Source organism: Rhinatrema bivittatum, chromosome 4 (assembly GCF_901001135.1).
Source record: "Rhinatrema bivittatum chromosome 4, aRhiBiv1.1, whole genome shotgun sequence".
In the NCBI taxonomy this organism is placed as follows: Eukaryota; Metazoa; Chordata; class Amphibia; order Gymnophiona; family Rhinatrematidae; genus Rhinatrema; species Rhinatrema bivittatum.
The window spans coordinates 424939906-424965204 of NC_042618.1; the positions used below are offsets into that span (position 1 = coordinate 424939906).

The following is a 25299-nucleotide window of genomic DNA, read 5'->3' on the forward strand; positions in this document are numbered from 1 at the left end:
ATCTGGTGCAGTGTTTGCCCTACTGCCAGACCAGGACAAAACTTTCACAAATGCCACGAATGAGCGCCTACGTGTATGGGGCTTCAGCCGAGGCTGAGAGACGCAGGGCAAGACTGTCTCTTTAAATGTCGGTGTAGTTGCTTTGAAAGAGACCCTCGGTTTTCACAGCTCGATCCCTGAGTGAGCAAAAAAAAAAAAAAAAAAGTCTTCCTCTACAGGAAAGGAAGGGAAATGCCTGTTTGAGAAGCTGAAGCAGTCAGAAGGGGAGCTGGCCGCCGGCTGCAGCGCTTTGCATTGCGCTGCACGCTGCCCGGGGGCAGGGAGAGATCGCGGCGGAGATCCGAGCAGGAGATGAAAGCTCCAGGTGCAAGAAGCCCTGGGCTCGGCCAGCAGCAGCGGCTCCGTCATTGCGCTGTCTAGGGGCAGGCGGACAGACTTTCCTGCTGTCTTCCACCCTTGGGCTCATTGCAGAGTGTGGGAGTCTCACACTTACACAGCAGCGGGACTATGATCTGACTCGGGAGATTGGGCCAGTTGGATTTTTAGGAAGATGAACTCAGGTAGGTGAAAGCAGAATAGTGTTGGTTAGGGAGGGGCGGGGGAACTATCCGGAAATAGGACCCTAGTGGAAAGATGCATTGCATAATGAAATCGAATAGAAACGCCATGAGATAAATGAGGTGAGAGTGTGGTAAGTTGATCAGCACATATGCATTGCGATAACTTTATGCCTGCCCATAAAAATACTATACGCACGCAATCTTTAGCTATGCTATTGGATGCATGAGAGGTGCAGTTGCCGGGTTGCAATTTACATTTTGGAGATCGCTTAAGAATTGCAGTCTTCTACCATCTACTGCGCAGTGAAGAGATGGGAAAAGTTGAATTTCTTTCTGGATGGTGTGAAATAACTGTGCAGGCTGGTTAGGGGTGCAGGTACCCTAGATTAGAAGCTACCCTCTCCTCCACCTTGCATGTCATAGTCTGAAGGTGCTGGGATCTCCCACGCCTCCTGCCCTGCCCGCACCCAGCCAGATCCCCTGCTCGGTACGGCACTGTTCATGAACGTCGGATGCTGCGTGCTGAGCAGACCTAGCACTCAACGGCACAAGTTTTTCCAGGACCTCCGCACTGGCCAGTTCACTTGACTGTGGCGCAGCAGTACGGTTGGGTCCCTGGAGCCGACCTGAATAATTTTGCGGTCTCCACTGATCCAGTGCCCCCCTCCCTTTTGTGTCTCTTTGGGCGGAGACGTGCTGGGGGTGGATATTGGATAATGTGCCCTGTCCCCCTGATCAAATAGCAATTGTATTTTCTTTTTATGATTTGCATGTTATGCCTAACAAAGGGTTTTTTGTTGTTTTTTTTTTTACCCATCTACGGCCACAGTTTAAGGCATGGCCTTTATTATATGTCATGTATAATCAGTTGCTTTAACAACAACAACAAAAAAAGTCAAACGACCTCTTCCTGCGCGGAGTTTACCCTGGCCAGTAGAGGGCAGCATTCCCGAGCTTCCTTAAAGGGCCGCTGCCTCCCTCGCCTTGTTTAGGTGGGGTTGGTGCGCGTCCAGCCCTTTTCTTCGTCTTCAGTTTGGTTACTATTGCTATTGTTGATGCAGTGGGTGTCTGTGGAGAAAAGAGAGCGATTTCCCGTTGCCGCTAGTTCTCTAAACCCAGTTTTTATTTTGTTCTGTTCTGATGCACTTTAAACTGGAATGGATTGTTCCTCGCCGGCAAATTCAGCCTGCAGCGCTGGTGTCAGCTTGAGCACCCCCAGTATAGAGTAAATGCCTTCATTGTGTCTAGGGGCGGGTGGAAAGGAGAAACGTTTGCTGGTTTCGCACCTCCAGTTTATTTTGAAAAGTTGGCGCCTCTGTTCTGCAAAACTACCGGATGCCCAGGAAAATCCTATATTTATTCCCCACGGCGCTGGGTAATTTACAAGTCACCACTAGCAGAAGGCTTCTATTATTGGTGCACCTTAATTGCTCGCAAGCAACCTGTTCCTCATTTAAGTTAATGGCGAAGCCGTTTCTAAGCTCTGTCACATACAGCAGCTGTTATCTGACCGAAGAAGGAATGCCTTCAGTTACCTCGTTTGTTGTTTTCTTTGTACATGGATATGATATTTTTATTTTTTTTTCCCAAGAAGGGAATAGATGGAAATCATTGCACTTTATTACTTTTCCTATTGTGCAGCTATGGATTATTTTTCATGTTTGTATATACTGGGTCAGACCAAAGGTCCATCATGCCCAGCAACCCATCTCCAACAGTTGCCAGCCCAGGTTACAAGATCCCAAAGGACAGGTCCAATCCTTCTTGCTCATAACTGGGATAAGCAGTGGCTTTCCCAAGTCTACATGGCTAATAGTGGTTTATGGACTTTTCCTCCAGGTAAAAGCTACACTAACTGCTTTTACCATATTCTCTGGCAACAAATTCCACAGTTTAATTAGGAAATTAATTGAAATTGTGGTGTTTACACCTTCCAAGTTCTGTGATGTCACAATATGGAACTTGTGACATCAGTCTTTTTTTTTTTTTTTATCATGCTGGGTCATGATACTGGAAATGCCAGTAGTAGAACAGTAAAGGTACTTAGACTGCACACTGTTTTGCAAGGATATCAAACTCCAGTCCTCAGGAGCTGCAAACAGGTTTTCAGAATAGCCAAAACATGCAGTTTAACCTTCTTAGACCATGTTTGTGCTGGATGACCTAAAGATGTATTTGCCGTAATCAGGGACTGCAGTTTACTGATGGGAAAGGATGCTAATTTATAGGAAAGATGGTGTCTGTTACAGTCAAATGTGCTAGTAACACAGTTACGTAAGATAAATTTAAAAATATATTTTTAATATGTGTGTACACACACATTTTTTTTTAAGTTGGAGTATTTCTTAAGGCTTAGCACTAAATCATGCAAGGCATATGGTACCAGTAATTTGATGTCTTTGTGAGAAATGTGCTGGTAAGCTATTTGAGTTTTCAGCATTGAGAGGTTATAATAGATTTAGATCATTTCTCAATTATGTTATTCATAGGGACAGATAAGATATTTAAAAAAAAACAGTTTACCTCTCTATATGAAATTGAAATGGTCCTATAAAGTTTTTTTTGTTTTGTTTTTTAAATGACTGCTCATTAGTTGTGTATGAAAAAAGGCTTGCATTGTTGCTGCACTTGGAAAGCACGATGAGCCACCTTCCAAGTTCTGTTAAAATGTTGGAAAGCACTCAAAGCAAATTGATTTCTAGCTTATTTTATTATAATTATTTTTTGTTGATTTATGGGTGTAACAATTAAGAGACTGTAGAGTTTGAAAAGTCAGACCCCCCCAAGTGACTTTTCATTGTCCTTTATCTTTTCTAACTAGTTCAGTAGCTTATGCGTGCTGAAAAACAACATGGTATAATACCACAGAGAAGATCATTATAGAGATTCATGGGAAGTGTAGTTTGCAGACATGAGCATGGCTTGGAAGTTGCATATATTAAAAGTCATGACTTACATCCTAAAATTTACAATGCAGAGAATTCAAAATCTATACCATAATGGGGTCTCTACAATTTTAAATACCCTCCCTATCTGTGCTTTACTTTGCCTTTACTCTTGGCCAATATGAGGACATGTTGGCCAAGAGGAATTGCTGCTTTCAGCTGTTTGACTTTATTCTTGCTTTTCATTAACTAACTGAAGAAGTTTCATTCCCCCCCCCCCTTTAGTGGTATATTTTATTCTGTATTAGCAACATTATGGGCTTTATTTACTAAGACTTGTCTCTGATTCTGTGTCTGTGGGGGAACAATAGTAAATCAGGTCTTGTATTAGTGCTAGTTGTATGTATTACAGTAAGTGAAAGGTGCATTATATAACTGTAGTTGAGTTAAGGGCAAACTTATGTGTTTTTCATATTGCATAACTTGGTTACAACAGACAGTACTGGTGATATTTGAAACCTTGATGTTAACCTGTTTTACCATTTTGTTTTTTCTCTACAGAATTTGCAAAGCCCCCACTAGCACCCAAACCAAAGACTCTTGATCATTCTTCTTTGACTGTCATCAAATATCCTTCTTCTTTGATGTCAAGATCAAGTCTTCTTCCAAATCTAAACTCTATATCCAGGGGACCCAAACCACCCATTGCTCCGAAGCCAGTAGTGCTACCTGCCCCAGACCGGAGATCCAGCCTCTGTATAAACAATAATGTAAACAGATGCACAAATGGGGAAATGACGGGCTCTGATGAAGAGATTTATGAAGGAATTCATTGTAGCATTGACTGCCCTGCATCTAATGCCATGGAAATAACTAATGATGAGTATATTGTGGTATCTGATCTGAGGAATGAAGAACGTGATGACTTTCGATATGAGAATGATCAGTGTTTTCCATTGACTGCAGAGAGACAGACCTCAGAATCTTCAGAAAGGGATGAGAGCCAGGAAGAAGAGGAGGACATTGCTAGTAATGAAAACAGCCATATCTCTGCAGCTGTTGAGACTGTGGATAGTGGATCTTCCAATCTGGTTGAAGCTGTAAACTATGATGCAGAAGAGTCAACAGATATTGAAAATGCTGACAATAAAGAAGAAATATATGATAGCGCTTCACCAGCAGCAGAAATGGTTGATTTAGTGTCTAAAATCGTAGATGAAGTCATAGACTCTGAAATAAATTCAGATGCCACTGAAGATGGTTTTATATTTAGGATGAAGGAGATGTTCCATGATGTGAATCTGGCAAAAGAGAATGAGTATAACCTTGAAAATGTTTCAGCTTTGGATATAGATGAGGATGTAAGCAGTAGTATATGTGACAATGTAATTTTTACAGACTTGTGTTTAGGTGTCCCATCATCTGTTTGTGCAGAATCAACCAATCCAGAAAACAAACTGCATTGGACTTGTGAGGAGGAAGAGAAACTAGTAAACACAGTTACAAATGTGTGCTGTACGAATGATGCTGATTTTGAACTAAATACAGAGTTTGAATTAGATATTGACACAGTGGAAGAGAGCACAAGTTCCAAGGAACCATATGATGATGAAGGAACAGATGTTGGATTAGAAATGGGTGAAGATGAACAGCACGGTGCAGAGTTTTCAGAGGATTCTTGTAGTGATGCTGAGGTTGAGAATGAAAGAGAAGCTTCACTTATAAGTCCTGGAGCCATAGATTCCAAAAATGGCAAGAACACTTACCACGAAGACAATGTAGATGATGGCTATCAAACCATTGAGATAAAAAGTGAGGAGGAAGCTTCAGAGACAGCGCATGATGAAATGGAAGACTTAAAAGAAGAGGATATGAATAATTATGATATAGATGATAGCTGTCAGATTATTCCTTTTGAGAATGACTGTCATGAGGATGTAACTGACTGTGTACAAGGAAACTTAGATGATTTTTTGCTTTTGGAAGATTGTGGCTCATATGGTTGTGAAGAGTCTGCCATTTCTCAGTCCAACATAGAACAAGAGCTAGAATCTGATCCAGGGATGGGTCCTACCAACAGCAACATCATTGAATGCATTTTGGAGGAGAATCATGAAGATGTAGAAGTGGAGCCTGATGAACCATTGCATTATGATGGCACTGATACCTCTAAAGACGGAGAAGTGGACATCATATCTAATGATGATAGTGCTAATTTTCCACCTGAAGAAGTTATAATGGAGGAGGAAGGTCATGTAACCGAACCATTAGCTGAAAATATTCAGGGTGAGATTACAAATGATGATAAATGTAAAGATGAATGTAGCAAATATGTATCTAGTTCAGCGGTGTCTGATATGTCTGTAGAAACTGATGAGGATGAATCAAACCCCTATGTGTTAGGAGACAGTTTGCCCCTAAAATGCAACAGTACTTTACATGGAGAAGAAACTGTATACAGCCGACCAACAGATGGCCCTCCATGCAATTGGATCATGAAAGAACTAAGTATGGATGCAGAAAATAGTCTTTTCTCTCTTGATCGAAAAAACATAGTCACCAGATCACGGTCTCACTCTGGGAAATTACCTGGCTGTGTGCCTGAAACAGTACCCGAGGAGCCTGGACCAGAAACGGACTCTCAATCCTCCATCAGTGATTCTGTATCAAACATTGTAACTAATAATTTACACCCTATGGATGGAAATAGGGTATTACCAGCCAAACCTAGACGGTTTATTTTATACCCACGATCTTACTCTGTGGAGGGCAGGGATATCCCAGTTTCTGTGTGTAGAGACAGTGATGAATCAACATTTGTGGACAGTAGAATAAAGAGGAGAGATGATAATCTTTCTCTGCCTTGTGTTATGAGCTCTTCAAGTAGTTTTTCTCTGAGAAATCACTGTTTGCAGGGTGGTGTTTCCACCCCATCCTCAGTTGTTGACATTCCACCCCCTTTTGAACTGGCCTGCATCACTAAAAAACCAATCACTAAAAGTTCTCCATCTCTTTTAATAGAGAACGAGTCTCCTGATAAATATTTCAAGAAGAAGAAATTATCCTTTAAACGATTTCTCACGCTGAAATTCAAAAAGAAGACTGAGAACAAAATTCATGTGGATGTTAATGTCTCTTCATCCAGATCTTCTTCAGAATCGAGCTATCACGGACCTGCTAGAGTTGTGGAACTGGACAGGAGGAGTTTGGGGAGCTCACCACAACTGAAGTCACGTTCTGGAAAGTTGAGAGCTTCAGAGTCTCCTTCCATGGTCCTCTTCTACAAGGATGGTAAGAGGAAAGGAATGCCCAAGACATATAGTAGGAGTGTGGCAAGGGTGGAGTCATTTGAAGATCGTGCCAGGCCTCCATTCATGCCCCTGCCTTTAACCAAACCAAGGTCTATTTCATTTCCCAATGCTGATACTTCAGATTATGAAAACATCCCAGCAATGAGCTCTGATTACGAAAATATACAGATTCCTAGCAGAAGGCCCATCAGGACTGGAACCTTTACAGAGTTTTTTGAGGACCCAAGCAGGGCATTGTCCTCTGCTAATGACAATGATGGATATGTGGACATGAGCAGCTTTAACACACTTGAGATCAAACAACAAAGAGCAGACCAGGAGACGGACAGGTACTGTAAGGTATTATGTAAGACCTGTTAGCTTTGTTGGAACAGGTGAGACTCCCTCCTTTAGATTTCCGTAAGAAATGCCCTCAGTTTTGCTTGTCTCTCCTTTTGTGAAGAAAGATCTGGAAGAATACAGTATAAGGCATTTTCATGGCAAAAAGTTGACTCGAAATTAAAAAGTGCTGAAACTTAACTTTGTAAATAGGGAACAGCGAGACATTCACTAGGACTGCATTTTAGTAGCATCAGGTTATGGAGTAGTGTCATTCTGAAATCCGCTGATGCTTCTTTAATGAATTGTTTCTGATGCTGCTGTGTGAATGGAAATGGTTAGATGCAATCTGGATATGGCTCACCTTATAGAATCCTCTGCTATTTGTTGGAACTTGCTACTCTGCTAACCTTGACAGATTTTTCTCCACACATTCTTTAGTCAATTTATGGCCTCCAAAGTAAAGCAATTAAATATATGAAAAAATAGCCTTGATCTAATCTAACTAATCCATTCATTAAAAAAAAAAAAAATACATTTCCATTCCAGCATATGCCTGTGTCCCATGCTGGTGGGAGAAGAGTCTGTTTCCGGCAGGGAATTGCTTTTCCAGAGCTCATTCCTTTGTCTCAGTATTGACCATAAGATTTGAAAAGCTGAACATAGAACAGAATAGTCTCATAAGGAGGATAATGATGGTTTACTAACTACTACTAAGTAGGGATGTGCATTTGTTTGAAACGAATGCATAAAGTGAGGTGAATGAGGCCTCTAATGAAAATACCCCCAAATTTTCAAGTATTTCTGTTTTTCTTACAGGGAGAACCCCCCCCCCCCAAAAAAGGCTTTCTGGAGGCCCTCCCACCTCCCCTTCTGCCTTAATAGAAGCCTTGGGGCTCAGGCTGGGCCCATCTGGGCCCCTCTGAACCTCTTTATGCTGGTCAGATTTCCTGTGGGGCGTGAGCCTCCCTGACTAGGCTTAGCTGGGGCCTCCTTAGGCCCCTCTGAACCCCCATCCCACCTACAAATTTGTCGGGAACCTCACCTGCCCCACTTAACCCTTCCATGGAGGGCTGGCACCACTATTTTGTAGGAGGTGGAATGGGGGCTCGAAGGGGCCCAGAGAGGCCCCAGCTAGGCCTGCCTAGATCCAGCTGGGTAAGCCTGGACCGCACGGAGATTTTGACCGGTGTAGGGAAGGCAGAGGGGCCTGGCCCAGGCCTCGAGGCTTGTGTTCAGGCGGGTGGGGGGTTGGAGGGCCTCCAGGACACCCATCTTGATTTTTTTATTTTTTGTTTTGGGGAGGGTTTTGTTTTGGGGAGGGTTTTTAAAATGAAAAAATACTTTTTTCATTTGGTTTGGCAAATGGTTTGGCAAATGAACGGAAAAAAACAAATCAAAACGAAAATCTTGGCCCTGCACATCTCTACTAGTAGCTTTTAAATTGCTTAAAGGACATTGACCCCCCCACCCCCCGCCACCCCATAGAGAAGAATTATAGGGAGGTTCCTCAGAGCAATGACCAAGGTCAAGATGCAGAAACATTTTAAATTCAATTTTCAGAGTTTTCTGGGGGGAGACTTTGTTGGTCTCACCCCTCACTCTTTTATTTGGGCCATTCTAGTGTGTCACAGGTCTTTTTTAGTTATATCTGTATGTGATCCAGGCTTCAAGCCATTAGGCTTCCCTGAAGCTGTGATGCTGGCAGTTAGGGAGACTAAGTACAACCCACAGCTGTAAGGGACAGGATGAAACCTCAGCTACAGAAGAGACATTCCTGGGAAAACGGGTGGGAAAACCGGATGAAACAACCCCCTGCGGTTTTAAGGAACATCTTGCACAGTGTGCTGGTGGCTTTTGCAGTGACACATTCTTGTGGTGCAGTAGGTGGAACGCTCACAGGAAGCCCCTGGCCGTGCCGATTTCGTAGTCACCAGTAACCTCTGTGACATTTATTGCAGTGCCCAGGCTCAGCAGGGATTTGTTGTTCTTTTACAGTATATCTTGTTAGAGCTAGATTTTAATGCTGGACAAGAGGAGACTACCAGGGTTATGGTGTATACAGATCAGATTAAGGAACCTTTATTGAAATGATGGTTTGCAAATATGATAATGTTCAGATTATGTTTCTAGCCTGGTGGTAGAATACATGTTTTGCTGCAGTATCTGCTTTTTTCTCAGGATTATACAGAGCTTTTCCCAACTCATTCTTTGACTTTCTCTCTCAGCTTTTGGAAATGTGAATCTCTGATATCTTTGTGTTTTGCACAGTTCAGGAGGAAGTGATTTTCTGCTTCTATTTCTCCGGTGTTGTACTGTACTTGGCAGTGGATGGAGTTTGTGTGGCTCTTACTGAGGGGATGCCAGAAGTTGAGCATTCTCTTTTGTATGATAACTGGTTCTGCCCTGCATCCGTAGTTGTGGGGTGTTTCTATGGACGTGGAGTGTCTGTTTACAGAAGTGCAGAATTTATGTGGGGGGTTCTGCCCCATTCTGTATAGTTTTGGGTTAATGACAAACCTCAGACCTCGCTGCAGTATAAGGGGATTGGTTGAAAAATGTTATCAGTTTTACTGGTGGCTTAGATTAGTGCTATTTCTAAAATCCTAATGACTCTGAACAAATCTTTAGTACCAAGAAACCGGTCTTTCCCTTCTCCTCTTTTGGCTGGTCCAGGTCTGGGCTGGGAGACTGGGATAGTTGGGGGGGGGGGGGAGAGAGGCAGCAGGTTAGGCCCCTCACACTGGTTTCCTTGGTAACAGGAGGAAGAGGCTAGGCCTGTAAGTGCTCATACCCTGACAGGCCACACACTCACTTTTCTTCCTGTTGCTGCTGCGGGCAATCAGTTGTTTTAGGGTGGCAGGACCACCATACTCCATGTCCTTGGGGCTCTTCTCTCTGAACTCACTGCTTGGATGGAATAGATGCCACCGTCGGAACAGGCGCAGTTTTAATTTTGGGGCCCCTTTTTGTCTGAGCTGATGTCCAGTTTGGGCATGCCTGCTTTAGAGCTTTTTATAGCCGATTTAAGACTTCCAAATGCACTGGCAGGCCAGAATATACATAGTCTAGGCCAAGTCTACTTCTTGGTTCTACAGGGAACATTTAATATTGCGTTAGAAATATTTTGACTTTTTCTGGAAAAACATATTTTTTGTCTTTTCCATATTCACCTGTAGGGTCCAGAATATGCAGTAGGTCTCTTGTAGGTTCCGGTTCTCCTGGGACAGAATGGCCAGTTAGTCTGCATGAAGCCGGACTTTGGTGTCTGAGGTGTTTGGACTCTGTCCAGGAGATCTCTCCAGTAGTGTAGGGAAATTAGAGGATGGAGTTCAGGTAGCTCTGTTGGATTTCCTTCAGAAAATGACAAGACTTCCTGGAGGCATTTTAGGATCTGTAGACTTCCCCGGAGGAGAATAATTCTAGTAGCAATTAGAATATGAGTTGTTTGTTTTTGTTTTTTTTTTAATAGAAAGGAGTGGACAAGACTACCTGCAGTGAAGGCTAGGGATGCAGTTAGAAATAGCCTAGCACTAAATTGTTTCCTGGTAAAGCTTTCTCATTATGCTTTCTAACAGGATAAGTGTCTCTAATGTACTATTACATATCTTGGAAACCAGCAGTTGAGAAATTAAACATTAAATATAGAATCTACTCTAAAGTCATTCCAATATTAAGGTTCCAGAAGAAAGCTCAATAAACAAAGAATTATACAAGGTGATGCGTTTTCACTGGACTAACTTAATACCCTTCTTGAGTAGCTTTCAGGAGCTGACAGAATTTCCCTTTGAATATCCTGAAAATAAGATCATGGATGCAGTGGGTCTAACGTGGCCACCACAGTTCTTTATCCAATTATAGGGTTCTGTTTTCGAATCTGAGGACTGGAAAGTTAAACAGCCCGGCATGAAAGTGCCAGGTGCACCAGTTTGCGCATCAGTTCACGCTGAAAATTATCCCAACAAACTGACCCCTCCCCATCCCACATTACCTCTGCTAAAGCGTCCGCACAACATTTCCCCTGAAAATTTCCGTGCATAAGCCTTAAATTACAAACGTTTGCCCATAAGTCCAATCCCTCTCCACCTCACTCCCTTGGATTGCCTCCATTCAGTCCTAGGAAACTTATGTGCAAATATGACATACAGGCGGGCAAGTTGTAATAGGCCATTTCTGGGTGTGAAATACAGTTTTATCCATGGAATTCCCTTTGGAAATGACCCTCCCTATCTGTTAAGTTGCTCCAATAAAATGGCATCACCCTTATTTTGTTGTCTGTTTACAACTGCATAGTAATCAAGGTCAGGTTCTAATTGGTCAAGGGAGCCATACTTCTGATGTGGCCTCTGGACTCAGCTGCTGCCCCAGAACTTCAGACATGCCCCTGTTGCTGTAACCTTGCACGTTCACGTGACTTTTACCATTTTGTAATTTTTTTCCCCTCCTTTTTCCTACCCTTTTTATTTTAATCATTCTGTATCTTACTTTGGCAACATGTATAAAATTGTCATGCCAATAAAGTTCTCTGAAACTGAATCTGCAAGCCCCCAAGCTCTTAGAAACCTAAGAGGTCGATATTCAATAGTTAGGTGGCTAGAATTTAGCCGGATAAGTTGGGGGCTAGAATTTAGCCGGATATAGCCGGCTATCTTAATTAATTAGCCGGATAACTATAGGATAGATCTTTGACCAGCTGGCTAAGTCTGGTCAAGTCAAAGATCTGTCTTATAGTTATCCGGCTAACTAATTAAGCTAGCCGGCTATATCTGGACTGTGTCTGAATGTAGACTTCCTGGAACGCATTACAAACTCTCATAATTGTGAATCTATTGGAGCCCAGATCCTGGGGGATGTGCCTCTTGGTTAGTGATTGGTAAAGGACAGTAGGACATATGATAGTGTAAAAGTGTTTAGTAGCCAGACAAGGGGGGAAACAAGTTATAAAGATTACCAGTTATAACACAAACATCTTAGACAGCCCAGTAAAATCAGTTTATCCACGAGGATGACCCATACACTTTATTTAGCAAGACTATTTCTCAGAAAAATATTCCTTCCTCCTTTTTAATTACCTTATAAGGATGTTGTATAGTTACTTCTCTGCTGCATAGCAAAACCTGTGCTGAGCTATATTATATATATTTTGAATGAATTGTCATTTACTGTATCTTGCTTAGAGTAAAAGTTTTTTAATGGGAAAGCATGTAATAAATAAATTGGTATTGGTGTTGCATTTGTAATCGTTTACCTCTTGCAGCTCCTAAAAGCCCCTATCCTTACAATAAATTATCAAATCTAAAAATTCAAAAAATGCTGTTCTCCCATGAGATCGCAGGCATGTCCCATGGTATAAAAGTGTATTAAAGACGTGACAAGCCAAAGCCTATAACTTATAACTGACCTTTCTCAACATCGGTAATGCAAGACATCTGCAAATCTACCATTGGTAAAGTAGTTTTTATTCCGGATTTGAGGATTTTTACAAATCTAATGTTGGTTGGACCTGGAGAATTTATTTTGCTGAGTCAAACAGCACTGTGTTCTGAGCATAGTACATAAGGTTAAAAATACCTGAGGATGTGGAATAGTGTGACTTGGGTCTGCCTATGAGCTTCCTGTGGAAGCATGTTATTTCCAGGGGAAAGCCAATCCAAACTGGTTCAGGAAGTCTCAAGGTCAGGGCGTTGACGTATTTCAGAAAGGTTTCTTTGCATGCACTTTCTGCTGTGAGGTGTACAAAGGATTGCCTAGGCCAGGAGTTATTCTCAATCCAGTCCTCAGGACACCACCAGTCAAGCCAGGTTTTCAGGATATCCCTAATGAATATGCATGAGTGAGATTTGCCTGCACTGCCTCCTTTTTGTATACAGATCTCTCTCTCATGCATATTCATTGGGGATATCCTGAAACCCGGACTGGCTTGGGTTGTCCCAAGGGCTGGGTTGAGAATCGCTGCTCTGGAAGGCCACTTCAGAAGCAGAGGAAAGCTTCTGTAAGGTTGTTGAGGTTTTGGCTTTTTATTATTTTTTTAACGATATCCCTGGCCTTGTTGGTTCCACCAAGGTTGTAGGTGGGGGCTTAAATTAAATGTGAGGAAACCGGAATGTGGTTATCTGGAATTAGGCCACTCCTGACGGTGCTGCTTATTGTTCTTTGTGATTTTTCAGAATATTTTGTCTACTGGCACAAATCCAGAGAAGCTTTATTTCAGACTTGGGTAACTGTCTGCTATTGTATCCCGCCTTTGCTTCTAGTAACGCACCATTAGACCTTGTGTAGCTTGTTAGGAAGGCCTCTCCAGTATATCAGGTTTGTGTGGTTACATCCAGTGAGCTTCTGGGTACTTTACATGCAGTCTCTCATTGGCACGACTTTGGACAATATCAGTTTGAGCCCCAGCTGTGTCCGCATAGTTAACCCATTAATACTGCTGTGCATGCAGCTACTTCTAGCATTAATCCCCGGAGCTCAAGTCAGAGAAGACTGAGCAGCACCCCCACATGATGACGGAGAAAAGCTCAAACGTGCTCCCTGCCCCCCTCACCTGTACGTAGCAGGAGAGTCCCTGCCTGGAAAGTTTCCATAGAATTTACCGCCATTTAATATGTTACCTCTCACCTACCCCTCCCCTTCTCCCCACTCTTATCCTAATTGGTTCTACATTATTACTATTAGCTCCCAATCTTAGCCAGCAGTCAGTTATGTTATATGCTATATCAACTGTTACACGATATGTTAATTAATACGTCTTTATACAATGTTAACTATTGATTTTTTACCTCAATTTAATGTTACCTCTCACCTACTATTCCTCACCTGTTATCCTTCTCTTTCCGTTAACCAAGTTCTCGTAACCCCCTGTTCTATGTAACTTATCCTTCCTTTCTAAGTTATAATACCCCTGTTCCATGTTAACCGATGTGATATGCTACATGAATGTCGGTATAAAAAAAAAGTTTAAATAAATAAATTGCAGACACAAAGAAGGGACCGAATTAGCACTGTACTTGCTTTTAAATCTGATTTGAAATTATCCATGCAAAGTCAAGTTTCTACTTTAGAAACACTTCTTTTATGTTTACGGCAGTTGGGGGGTCTTACCTGGAGCCAAAAGATCTTCAAAACGTAACAAATTGCATTGACTACCGCAATCCCCTTTATCAGGGATGTTTAGTTTTGACAGCTTAAGAGGATTCAACTCCTCCAAAGGACAGCCGCATACGTTTTATTTGATGCCGAAAGAAAAGGGTTGTGCTGCTTTCTCCCTTTGGGGATTATTTTCGAAAGGATTTACATGTGAGAAAGTAGCAATTATCGTAGCAATTTTCAGAAGGCCACTTAACATGCATAAAAACCCATTGAAAACTACCCCCTTATTGTTTTAAATTCCATTGGCTTCTAGTTCCATGGAGAATAAAACTTAAATTGTTGTCTCTTACTTTTAAATGCTTACACAGGGACCTTCCTAGTTACTTATCTAATTTGTCAGTTGCCTATGCACCTACTTGGGTGTTCCGCTCTTCACAGCTCCAAATTCAGGCTTGAGAGCACTCGACGTACGTCTTTGAGTTACGTGGCTCCATTATTATAGAACTCCCTTCCTGTAGATCTAAGGCACAAACTTAATGCTCTAAAATTCCAAAACGTGGCTGCTGAGCCAAATATTTCCATGGTTTTTTGCTAGTGTCTTATTGTTCTTGCTTTGTATGCTATGAACATTCAGTGTTGCTTTAATTTCAGAAGTCATTATGATGTTGGTTGTTTTTTAGCCCATGTATAGCTTTTCGTGTTTATTATTATGACAGGGCAAACATTCTTTGACATTTTCTGTACTTTTTCATCCCAATTTGATAAATCTTAAATAATTGGTTATTAATTTGTAATCCTATTTGCCAGGTATTCAATTAGTGTAAACACACTTATGACATTCATTTTTTATTAGCAAGTTTATTGTTATGTCTTTATTTGGGTTATTTATTGTCTTATCATTTTGTTTTATGTATGTATTTTTTTAATCTATTTGAGATGATTTAAATTGTATTTTGATGTAAAATTGTTTGATAAAACAAGGAATTGTGGGATAATAAATAGTAATTTAACTAACAAGTCTAAAACTTCTGAGAAGTAGCTCCAGGTTTCAAACATGTGCTAATTCAGCCTCTTTTGTGTCCATTACCATGTGTCCAACATGAGAGCAATTTTCAAAGCAATCTACAGAGGTAAAAAGCATATTACCTGCATTAATCACCGGCTGAACGTCGTCATCCCTAAATGTGGCTGAAAGTCCGTGTGGTACTGCACAACGCAGGTACTCTTAGCCACGCTGAGAAGAGGCATTCCCGGGAACATATGGAAGTTGGGGAGGAATAGTATGTGCCTAGATTTTACTTTAAAATCTTTGGGGTGAGTTTTGAAAATAATTATATGCATCAAATCGGCATATACGTGCATAAGTGTTATTTTATTTATTTAGCTTGTACACCCATGCATGCTATTTTATAAACATCAAAAATATTTTTGCTTTTGCACGCACATTTACCTTTGGAAAAAAAAAAAAGAGTGGTCTGGGGTGTTCCGGGATGGAGCTAAGAGTTATGCATGAAGTTGCCTTTTTATAAGAGACTTAGCTGAGTACATTTGGCACTTATTCATGCAATTTTACCTCTTGCTAATTATCTTGAGTAACTGATATTGGTGGCTATTGTTGGGAGGGAGGTCTAGGTCAACTGGGGGGGGGGGAGGGAGTTCAGGTTGGAAGTACTCAATGAACTGGTTGAACTAGTGGAGGTATCTGCAAACTCGTGATTTCAGTTACGCGCGCGTGTTTTAAAATACATTGATTTCATGTAAATCAGGGTTTTACGCAAGCAAGTTATATTTTTTCCGTGCGTAAAATATACACATGTATGTTTATAAAATAGGAAAAGTACGCCCCTTAAATGCATTGCAGATATTTGCGCAAAGTTAGATATATGCGTATTTTATAATCTGCGTGCACCTGATGCGTGCAGGTTATAAAATACTGTAGTAGTTATCCACCCGGCCATACACGTGCATGTATGGGGCCACATGGAATGGTTTGAAATTGATCCTCTTTGCGTGTACTTTTCCAGCAAACATCTAGCTGCAGAAAAAGCAGATGCCAGTGACCGCATGAACTTTGTATCTGCAAGAAGTTTCAAAGTATGAGTCCTTACATACTTTCACTTTAAAAAAAACCCAAAAAACAATTGGTGCAAAGCCGGCAGGTAAAAAGTGAGTATGGTCTTTGGCCTGCTGTGGACAATTTGAAAGTTGCCCCTTAGGGGCACATAGAGGCAGATTTTAAAAGCTACGCGTGCAGCCTACATTTATGCATGCCTGGATTTACGTGCGTAGGGCTTTGAAAATCTGCCCCACATTTTTTTCAATACAGTTTCCAACATCTTTGGCGATTTTGCCACCAGACCTGTTGGATTCTGTCAAATTTACTGGTTCCCTTCAGAAATGCTCAGTGTTTACTGCACATGTAGCCAGGCGGTTGTGCTCTGGCACAAATCGCCAGTAGCTGGATTAGCGGACCATCTAAATGAGCATTAGGTAGCCGCAGCTTGCAGAGGGCCACATATCTTTCTGTGAGAAAGTGTTTTGTGGGGGAGTTGAATCAAGCTGTGTGTGACACTTTACATCATCCCTGTCTTCTGATTCCTGAACAGATGATCACCTGGATTAATGCTTTCTGCCATCGTGCCTGGCACCAGATGGGCAGGCACGGCAGCGATGGATGGCCAGTTTTTGTGCCTGTTATTCTCTGCTTGGCTTTTATCTTTACTTTGCCCCTGTTTCTTTATTGCATTACATGAGCCTGTTCTCTTTTTTTCACTGTTGGCTACATCACCAGGACTGATTTGACAAAACTCCCCTCCCCACAGCTTGTATCACAGACTTGCCCATTTATAATTCGCTAAGACAGAAGTATTCAAAGTTTTGCTGCAGGTTTATCAATGAAAATATCCTGATAGACATTTAAATGCAGAGGAGGCTGTGGACCGAGGGGGTCATAGGATGAGGGTGGAGGGAGGTAGAATCAGGAGTAATCTTAGGAAATATTTCTTTCCAGAGAGGCTGATGGATGGATTGAACGGCCTCCCAGTGGAGGCGGTGGAGACGAGCAGTTATCTGAATACAAGAACACATTAGACAAGCACAGAGGATGTCTGAGGAGGAGGAAGGGACTAGGAAGCTGATCAGAAGGTGTACATGGGCTCTATGGTCTTTTTCTGCCGTTCTTCTCTCTGTTTCTGTCTTGTGCATGGGAAGATCGCCAGCTCCGAACTGGATCACATTTTGCACAACTTTGACTCTCTACCTGTGTGTTCCATGCATAAACCGGCCCTCATGCCTTATAATAACCTCATCTGAGCTGACAGAGAACGGGAACTCATTTATTTCCCGTTAGCGTACCTCATTCCTGACACATACCACCTTCAGTGCAAAGTTACTTCTAGTGATTTGTCCCCAGCTTCTGATACTTTCTGGATTGTTCTTAATATTCTAAATCATTTATCTAATGACAGGATACATTATCTGTGAACATTTGAAATGTATATGGATCAGTAACATTCCTCCTTTTTTTTTTGGTAGCTGGAGCACAGGAGGAGGAGGGGGCCTAGTGTTTCCCTATCATTCACCCTCCCCATCTTTGTTCAACCATGGGCCGCAGACTGTGGTTGCCTTTTGGAACGCAGTACATGTGCACAGAGTCTGACCACTCGGTGTCATTGTTTAGGTGGTGAACGCTGTCCTTCTTCTGGGAGCTGTGAGTGCTGCCTCCGCAGCATTCCCCAGCCCCAGTCGGGCTAAGAAGCAAAAGCCAAGCCCTAAACATCTAAACCAGATCCTCCACATGGCAGCTCACAACTCTGCCATTGAACTGTCAGGCCAGCCCCAGGACGGCTGCAAACCCTGGGTCTATTCAGATCGTTTGGTGTGAAAATACAATAATTCACTAGCTTGAAAAAAAAAAGCGCTATGTACTTAAACCAGTGATTTTTAATTAGTCAATAAATTTGCAGAAGCCTTCTCAAAGTAAATGTATGTTAGAAATTCATCTCATTTTACAATTACCGCTGTGAGAACGGTGCTGGCTGTGTCCTATATTTGCCTGGAAGAGCAATTACATAAATCCCGATTATTTAGTTTTATGCTGGATTGTATAATCAAAGAAAGGCAAAACATACCTCAGAAATATAATAGCATACCTGCCATGAACACGGTCTGTCCTGTAGCAAAAAGCATATATTTTATGTACAGTAGATTTATGGTTGATAAAATGGATTAAACTTTCAGTATTTAAAATATATCTGACATAAATATAGTGGCACAGTGCCTATGGAGTATGCCTTTATAAGGTACTATTTGATCTATGAAAGATAATTATACAAAGTATTTCCTCTTTTAAGTATCTTCCTAGTTTTTAGCATTCTGGGTTCTAACATACCTTCGTTTTCTCTGTTAAATAGTTTTTATTCTTTGTGGTTCCTCTAGCCTGTCCCATGTCCAATCACTATAACGTTCTTCCCCCTCATACTCTTTAGATATTCTGTATGGTACTGCTTACCTTAAGCACTGCTACCCCTGGCCTTCATTTTTTTCCCCATACAGATGTAGTGCATAATTTTACATTAATTAAACGGAAACGAGCTTTGCAAGGCTTCTAGAATTTCCTAGCGTATGTAGGGAAAAAGGAAAAACTGTAAGTGCTAAGTTACCCATTCAACTAGGAGAAAGGTAGCGGCAATTAATGTAATTGAGCAGACAGAAACATTGCAGGTACCTGTGAAAACGAGGAGCATTTAAAAGTTGAAGTGTATTTTCCTGTCACTAGTAAATGGAGCAAGTCTGCAAAGGGTGGACTTTTTGGTGTCTCTTTAAACAGCAATTGCAAAATCTGGCTGGAGTACTTTGTGAAAAAAATATGAGACTGGAAGAGTTGTATTAAAACAAACGCCTTTATTTTGAGCTGGGTCTGAGAAGCATGGGGTGATTAGAATAGCTTGCACAAGGTCACACACCAGGGGGCAGATTTTTAAAGGAGGGTGCGCGGGGTACATTTGTGCGCGTTACCTGGCGCGCACAAATGTACACCCGATTTTATAACATGCGTAACTTGTGCGCGCCATCCCCCGGCATGGCCACTGTGCCGGAGAACTCGGGACCGCCCCTTTTTCAAAGGGGCGGGAAGGGGGCAAAGGGGTGTCCCGGGGCTTGTGCGCGCCACCGAGCCTATGCAAAATAGGCTCGGCGCACACAGGGGGGTTTTTAAAGGGTTACACGCGTAACGCTTTGAAAATCTACCCCTATGTTATCAATTGGGGTGAGTCTGGAATTCAGGGACCTTTGTTTTCAGTTTTTATTAGATCTTTTTTTTTTCCCTGGGAATTTATCAGTGTTTAAATACGTGTTTTCATCTGATTTTTCTCCCATTTTTTCGGAAGATTTATCAAGCTGCGATAGGGCTATAATGTGTGTTTAAACAGCGTATATCACACGATGTTTGGGCCTGAAATCCACCCCCATTACAATGAGCTGCTTTGTATGGCATTTGCATGCATGCATTTTGCAAATCCATGCAAAGCAGCTCATGCATATCTAATCCTATGTAAATAAAATAGCATGGCTGACTTCTACGTTTTTCAGCCAGACTTTATCTACACCTTTTCCAGAAATGGTATTCTTCTGCGGGAGTACAGAGACCCTAATGTGGGTCCCAATGCTCCTGTGGTAAAATTAAAGGGCCCTGCGGCCCAACATGATATCCCCCCAAAAAAGTAAAAAGTCACCAGAGTCTTACTAGGACCCCCACTCCTCCACCTAAGGGCTTCCATTTGAGGCAACCCCACAATATAAAGGTTAAAAAAAATAGATTAAAAGTGCTGTGCGATGATGACTTCCCCTGCCCCTCTTGGGCAACCCCCTCCCAAAGAGTGAATCCTCCCTGGCTCCCCCTTTTTATATAAATAATAGACCAGAAGTGCCCCCTCACCCCAAACTCTTCAAAAATTACATTAATAGCCTAGTGACCCCCCACCCCAGACCCTTCCAGACTCCCTCACACCCCCAGGATACCTCCTAGCCCTGGGCCCTAAACCTGACCACCAATGAGGATCTTAAGGCGATAGTTTGTGGGAGGGTGTTGGAGGGGGTCTAGGTGGGTGAGTCACTAGGCCACCAATGTAATTTTTGAAGAGCTGGGGAGGTGAGGGGAAGTCACCACCGACCTATTATTTATATGGAAAAGGGAGGCCCTGGGGTGGGAACTCGGTCTTTGGAGGGGGGTTTGAGTCAATAAGGAGGGGGTCGGGGGGTGGGGGGGGGAGGTCATCACATAGCAGTTTTATTCTATTTTTTAAGTATTGTTTTTTTTTGCGGGGCACCTCAAATGGCAGCCCTGGGGTGGGGTTGGAGTTTAGTAAGACTCCCCCGGTGACTTATTTTTTTTTACTTGTGGGGAGCCATGTTAGACTGCAGGGCCCTTTACGGCAATGGCGGCTCTGTGCGTTGGGGGCCACCATCACACTTTGACTAGGCCTCAGCTGCGTTCTTTTGTCTCACGGGTGTTTTCCACAAGACCAAAGAAAACAGCTATGCTGCCACGATATTATGCTGAGGAGAGGTAAGTTGTCATGAGAACATCCCCTCCTCGATATTGGGCTCCTCCCGCAATAAATATCATGGGTTAGTGAATCCAGGCCTTGTCTGTTACAATAAACATTGATACATTTCAGAGGAAAATTAAACTGAAAACAAAGGTTCCTAACCTAATGGTCCATTAAGGTCCTTATTAGACCATGACTTCTCCCTAGACCACTGCTCCAAAGTCTGTCTTCAGTTTGCTCCTCTAATGACAGAGCAGGAGTGTTATTAGTTTAACATTATCACAAGTAGAAAAAGCACAGGAGACTTCTAGTTCTCATGCTTCTTTTTTTTTTTTTTTTTTTAATTTCACAAAGGTCAAGAAATGTTGAGAAATGAATCAATTACCCTTCATAAAGCAAGGGAAGGTGGGATGTTCTGTAGCTCACATGCTTTACCCCAAGGCTAAGCACTTGTCAGAGCATGTGAAGTGGGCCGTCAGCCTAGCATGTAGATATTGGCTCCCAACAACACATGTGTGCTGGCTGTGAGCACACTGTAGCTGTTCATACTCGCCTGCCCCAGCAACTCTGTCTGCAGACCGGGATCTCCTGATAAACCTGTGTTATTGCACCTTCTCTCCTACCACACTCGCTCTGGGCAATGATACAACAGTTTGGTGACGAGGATGGAATGTGTCCCTTCAGGACCATTGGAAGGGATGGGTAAGATGTATACTTGCCCAGGGCACCGAGCCCTGGGTGGGTGGTGGGTGTGCCTGCACAATATACTACCACTGTCACTACAGTGCTGGATATAAACATCTGTGTGTCTTCCCCCTGCACTGCTGCATCTTTGGAAGGGTGCCTGTCCCCTAACGGCCGGCCATGACACTGAAGGAGACCCCTCTCCACCTCTTCCCAACAGTCCGGTGCACTGTTTAGCCTGGCAGTAGTCCTGTGATTCTTCAACCTTTAGGTGGGAGAACTGAAGATTACAAATCAGCTCAATCAGATGAGAAACCTTGTAAAGGAAGGTAGGCCAGGAAGCACCTCAGACCTTGCCAAAATCGCTATTGAACTAGCATAATTTTCATGATAACACAGTGAGGAATCTATTTTTTTTTTCCTTTTCTTAAACTAATAATTCTGGATTTCTTGAGATGGCAACACTGCAACATATTGGAAAACTTGCCTTCTCAAACATGGTGCTTTACAGAGAGCCTTTCTTTTTTTTTTTTTTTCTTTTTCCCTTATCTTAATCAGTAGCATCACAGGCAAACTTGGCAGAGCTGTTCTGGGTCTTGTGGGGGTCACCCGTATACCGAATTTTACACTCGCTAGTGTCTCTATCATAAGTGACATGTACATCTTATGACACTGTAATGTGCTGTTCTCACTTGCATCAACTTCGAAATAGTCCAAAGATTGTGAGATTTATCTTCTGTAGAATGTGCATCATCGCCTCTTTCCTGAGACCAGTTTCCCTTTCACAGCTGCTTGAGAAAAGGTCATCGCAGTTGAGGTGGCTTCATAGGACACAAAGGAAATTGACAACCATGTCAGTGGAAAGCACCAAGTTTGCAGTAATTGCCAAAGAAATTGTCTGTCAACCACAAAAAAAACGCCCCACAAGAGAAGCATGTCATCATGTTTTTGCTGTGAAAGCCAGAAAAAGTCATATTCACTATGTGTGTTGCATGGAAATCCAAGACTTCAAGGAAGAAACGAGCTATTGAAATATTTTCAGGCCTCTTCCATGTACTTTAGAATCAGTATGCACAGCACTGACCCTCAGTAATTATTAATGAAATATCATCATGCAAGATTGAGGTGAACCTTAGAGTTATTTTTCCTATCCTCTTACAAGAGACATACTGAGCCACTCGTCTCTTGACAACAGTCAAATTTATAACTGTCAACTATCACCGCTTTAGACAGCTTCTTGGGACAGGGAAGGCAGTTAAGAAATATTTTCAATAAGATAAGAAAAATCTTGCTATTTGATGACCCAAAAAACTGTTAACTGTTGGGTCTTGTGTTGTAAATGACCAGTGTGGTACATACTAAACTCTGCTGTTACAAGTGGAAACCAAACAAGCCTCTTCAGAAAAAACTGGTTTGAGGCACTTTGAATTTGACTGTCTAGAGTTTATCAGTTTCAGGTCTAATTGAGGCCAGACTCAACAGCTTTCGCCAAAGACCTACCAAGAACCAAAAGCTTTGCTGGAGCCTTAACTTGATGGCGGGAAGATTAATGGAGACTCTGCTAGATAGTGAATTATCTACTATCCAGTGTGTAACAGGATCCAAGGCAGCATGGTTTTACCAGAGGAAGATAATGTCAAATAAATCAATTGAAAAAAAATCTAGGTTGACAAGAGATTTAGATCAGGAACAAGCACTTGATGTGGTTTACTTGGATTTCAGCAAAGCTTTTGATACTGTCCCACGTAGGAGCCTTATAAATAAAATGAGCAGCCTAGAAGTGGGTCCCAAGGTGATAGACGATAGAGGGTAGTGGTGAATGTAAGTTACTCTGAAGAGAGACAGGTGATTAGTGGAGTGATTCAGGGATTGGTTCTATAGCTAGTTCTGTTCACTGTCTTTGTGAGAGATACTATAGAGAGGTCAGAAGGAAAAGTTTGTCTTTTTGAAGTTGACACTAACATCTTCAACAGTATGGACACCCCTGAAGAATTAGACAGACTAGAAGTGATCTAAGGAAGCTTGAGAAATGGCGGATTGCTTGGCAGTTAATATTCAGTGCCATAAGGACTTCCTGTGAAGATGGCTGCCTGAGAAGATGCAGGATCTGGTTGCTCCTGAGGGTCAATTATTTCATTTGGTGACTTTATCGTTGATTTATTCGGGGGGGGTTTCCGCTTGTTGACTTTTGCCAAATACATTAGCATGGCTTGGAGGTAACCCATGATTGCGCAAGCTTTAGTATGTCAGTAAAATCTGTCCAAGGTCTCTGTGACAAAATGAGGCCTGAGGAACACAAAATGGCAATGGAGAGTGATTTCCCTTTATTATCAATTAAGGATGACGTGATCAAGGAGATCCTGAAAATTGTGCCCCCTATTATGGATAGTCAGTTAAACAAATTTCAGGCTGCCCTAGAAGAGATTAAAGAGGAGGTGGAACAAAACTTGAAGATTTAGACCAAAGAATGGTGGCACAAGAAATAAATGATCGATAATTCTATAGCTCAGTTTACTGTGTTGCAGCAGGAAAACACGGTGCTAATGGCTTGCGTTGAAGACCAGGAAAACTGCAGCCGGAGCAATAATATTTGGATATTGGGACTTTCCGAGCAAGTTAAAGATGTTGATTTGATGTAGCTGGTACAATTATTGGTCCGGAAACCCTGAGACTTTCTATGGAGACAGAACCGATGCTTGCTGAACGTGTGCACCGCATAGATCCGATGGGTGAATTAAATTCCTGTTCTAGGCCGATCGTGGCAAGAATACTAAACTACGCAGTTAAGGCAAAGTGATGCAGGCCCATAAGAAGAAGGGCTGTCTGGAGTACCAAGGCAATAAACTTTTTTTGTTTAATGACTTTTCCACACTAGTTTCTGTTAAACAGAGGGCCCTGAATCCAATCTTTAAAGAACTTATCTGGAGAGGAATTAAATTTGTGGTCCTGAGAAATTTTTCATGCTGGGCGGCCTGTGACACTTAACAACTAAAGAAGAAATGGATCGATTTGTGGAGTCTTTGGCAAACTAATTTGTTCCCTTTCTGTGCTGTTTGCTGCTAAAATGTTGTTTGAGTCCACTGTATTATAGGGGTCAGGTTCTGATTGTTTTTATGCATTATTTTTTTTGGATGGGGAATCCTACCATTTCATAGTTTGAAAGACATTCATTTTTTTAATTTCTTTTTAAAATTATTTTTAGACAAACTTTTATAAATGGCATAAATCCCTCTAGATGAACATTACTGCTACTTAGTCGGAGGTTTTTTGAGCACATAAAGCTGGTTGGGCTGATTTTTCCCCGTGACAGTTTACCATTTTCCTTGATCTGTCACAGGGCACTAGTTTTAATGGGCTTTTTTATACATTTTTTTTGTTGCTTTCTATTGGATTACAAACTGAGAAGGATGACTGCTTATTGTTGACCTTGCTGTGCGCTGGCAGGTGAAAGATGAATGGAATAGACTGCTGTTTGTTTTCTTTCTCTCTTTGAAATCTTTTTGGGTGACACTTTTTCCAAGAACTCTGCCCAAATACGGGACAAATTTACACAAAGAGGTATTAGGTTGATGTTTTGTTCCCGCTAGTTCAAACGTTTACAAGTGTATAGTACTGTGGGTCTTGTTCCATCAACGTTGCAAAAAGACGTTTTCTTGTTTCATTGAATCCTTGGAGACCTATTTTTCATGCTTAGATTTGTTTAAGGTGCCTTTTCTTGAATTCCCATTTGGAAACTGACTATATGTTTAATTTTAATATGATGGCAGACATGGACGTTTTCTTTTCACCTTAATTGACAGAAATATTTGCTTCAACTCTTACTACAGTTTAATATTATTTGAATAGCTAATCTTAACCTTGGAATGTGATGACCTGTGGCTGCCTACTGCCGCTCTTTTTGGAT

At 41.9% G+C, this 25299-nt stretch overlaps 1 protein-coding gene across 4 annotated transcripts in view; it reads left to right on the forward strand.

The window, feature by feature from the left end:
• The first annotated feature begins 230 nt into the window (after positions 1-230).
• Positions 231-25299, forward strand: part of FGD5 (FYVE, RhoGEF and PH domain containing 5) — a 192422-nt gene continuing 167353 nt past the window's right edge. For 3 of the 4 annotated variants that reach the window (XM_029601388.1, XM_029601385.1, XM_029601386.1), the window contains exons 1-2: positions 231-560; positions 4007-7085. In XM_029601388.1, coding sequence (XP_029457248.1) covers positions 551-560; positions 4007-7085 — 3089 coding nt within the window. In that variant the 5' untranslated portion in view covers positions 231-550. Of the gene's footprint in view, positions 561-1549; positions 1786-4006; positions 7086-25299 lie in introns of those variants that run through there. The other variant, XM_029601387.1, reaches the window with a different exon arrangement.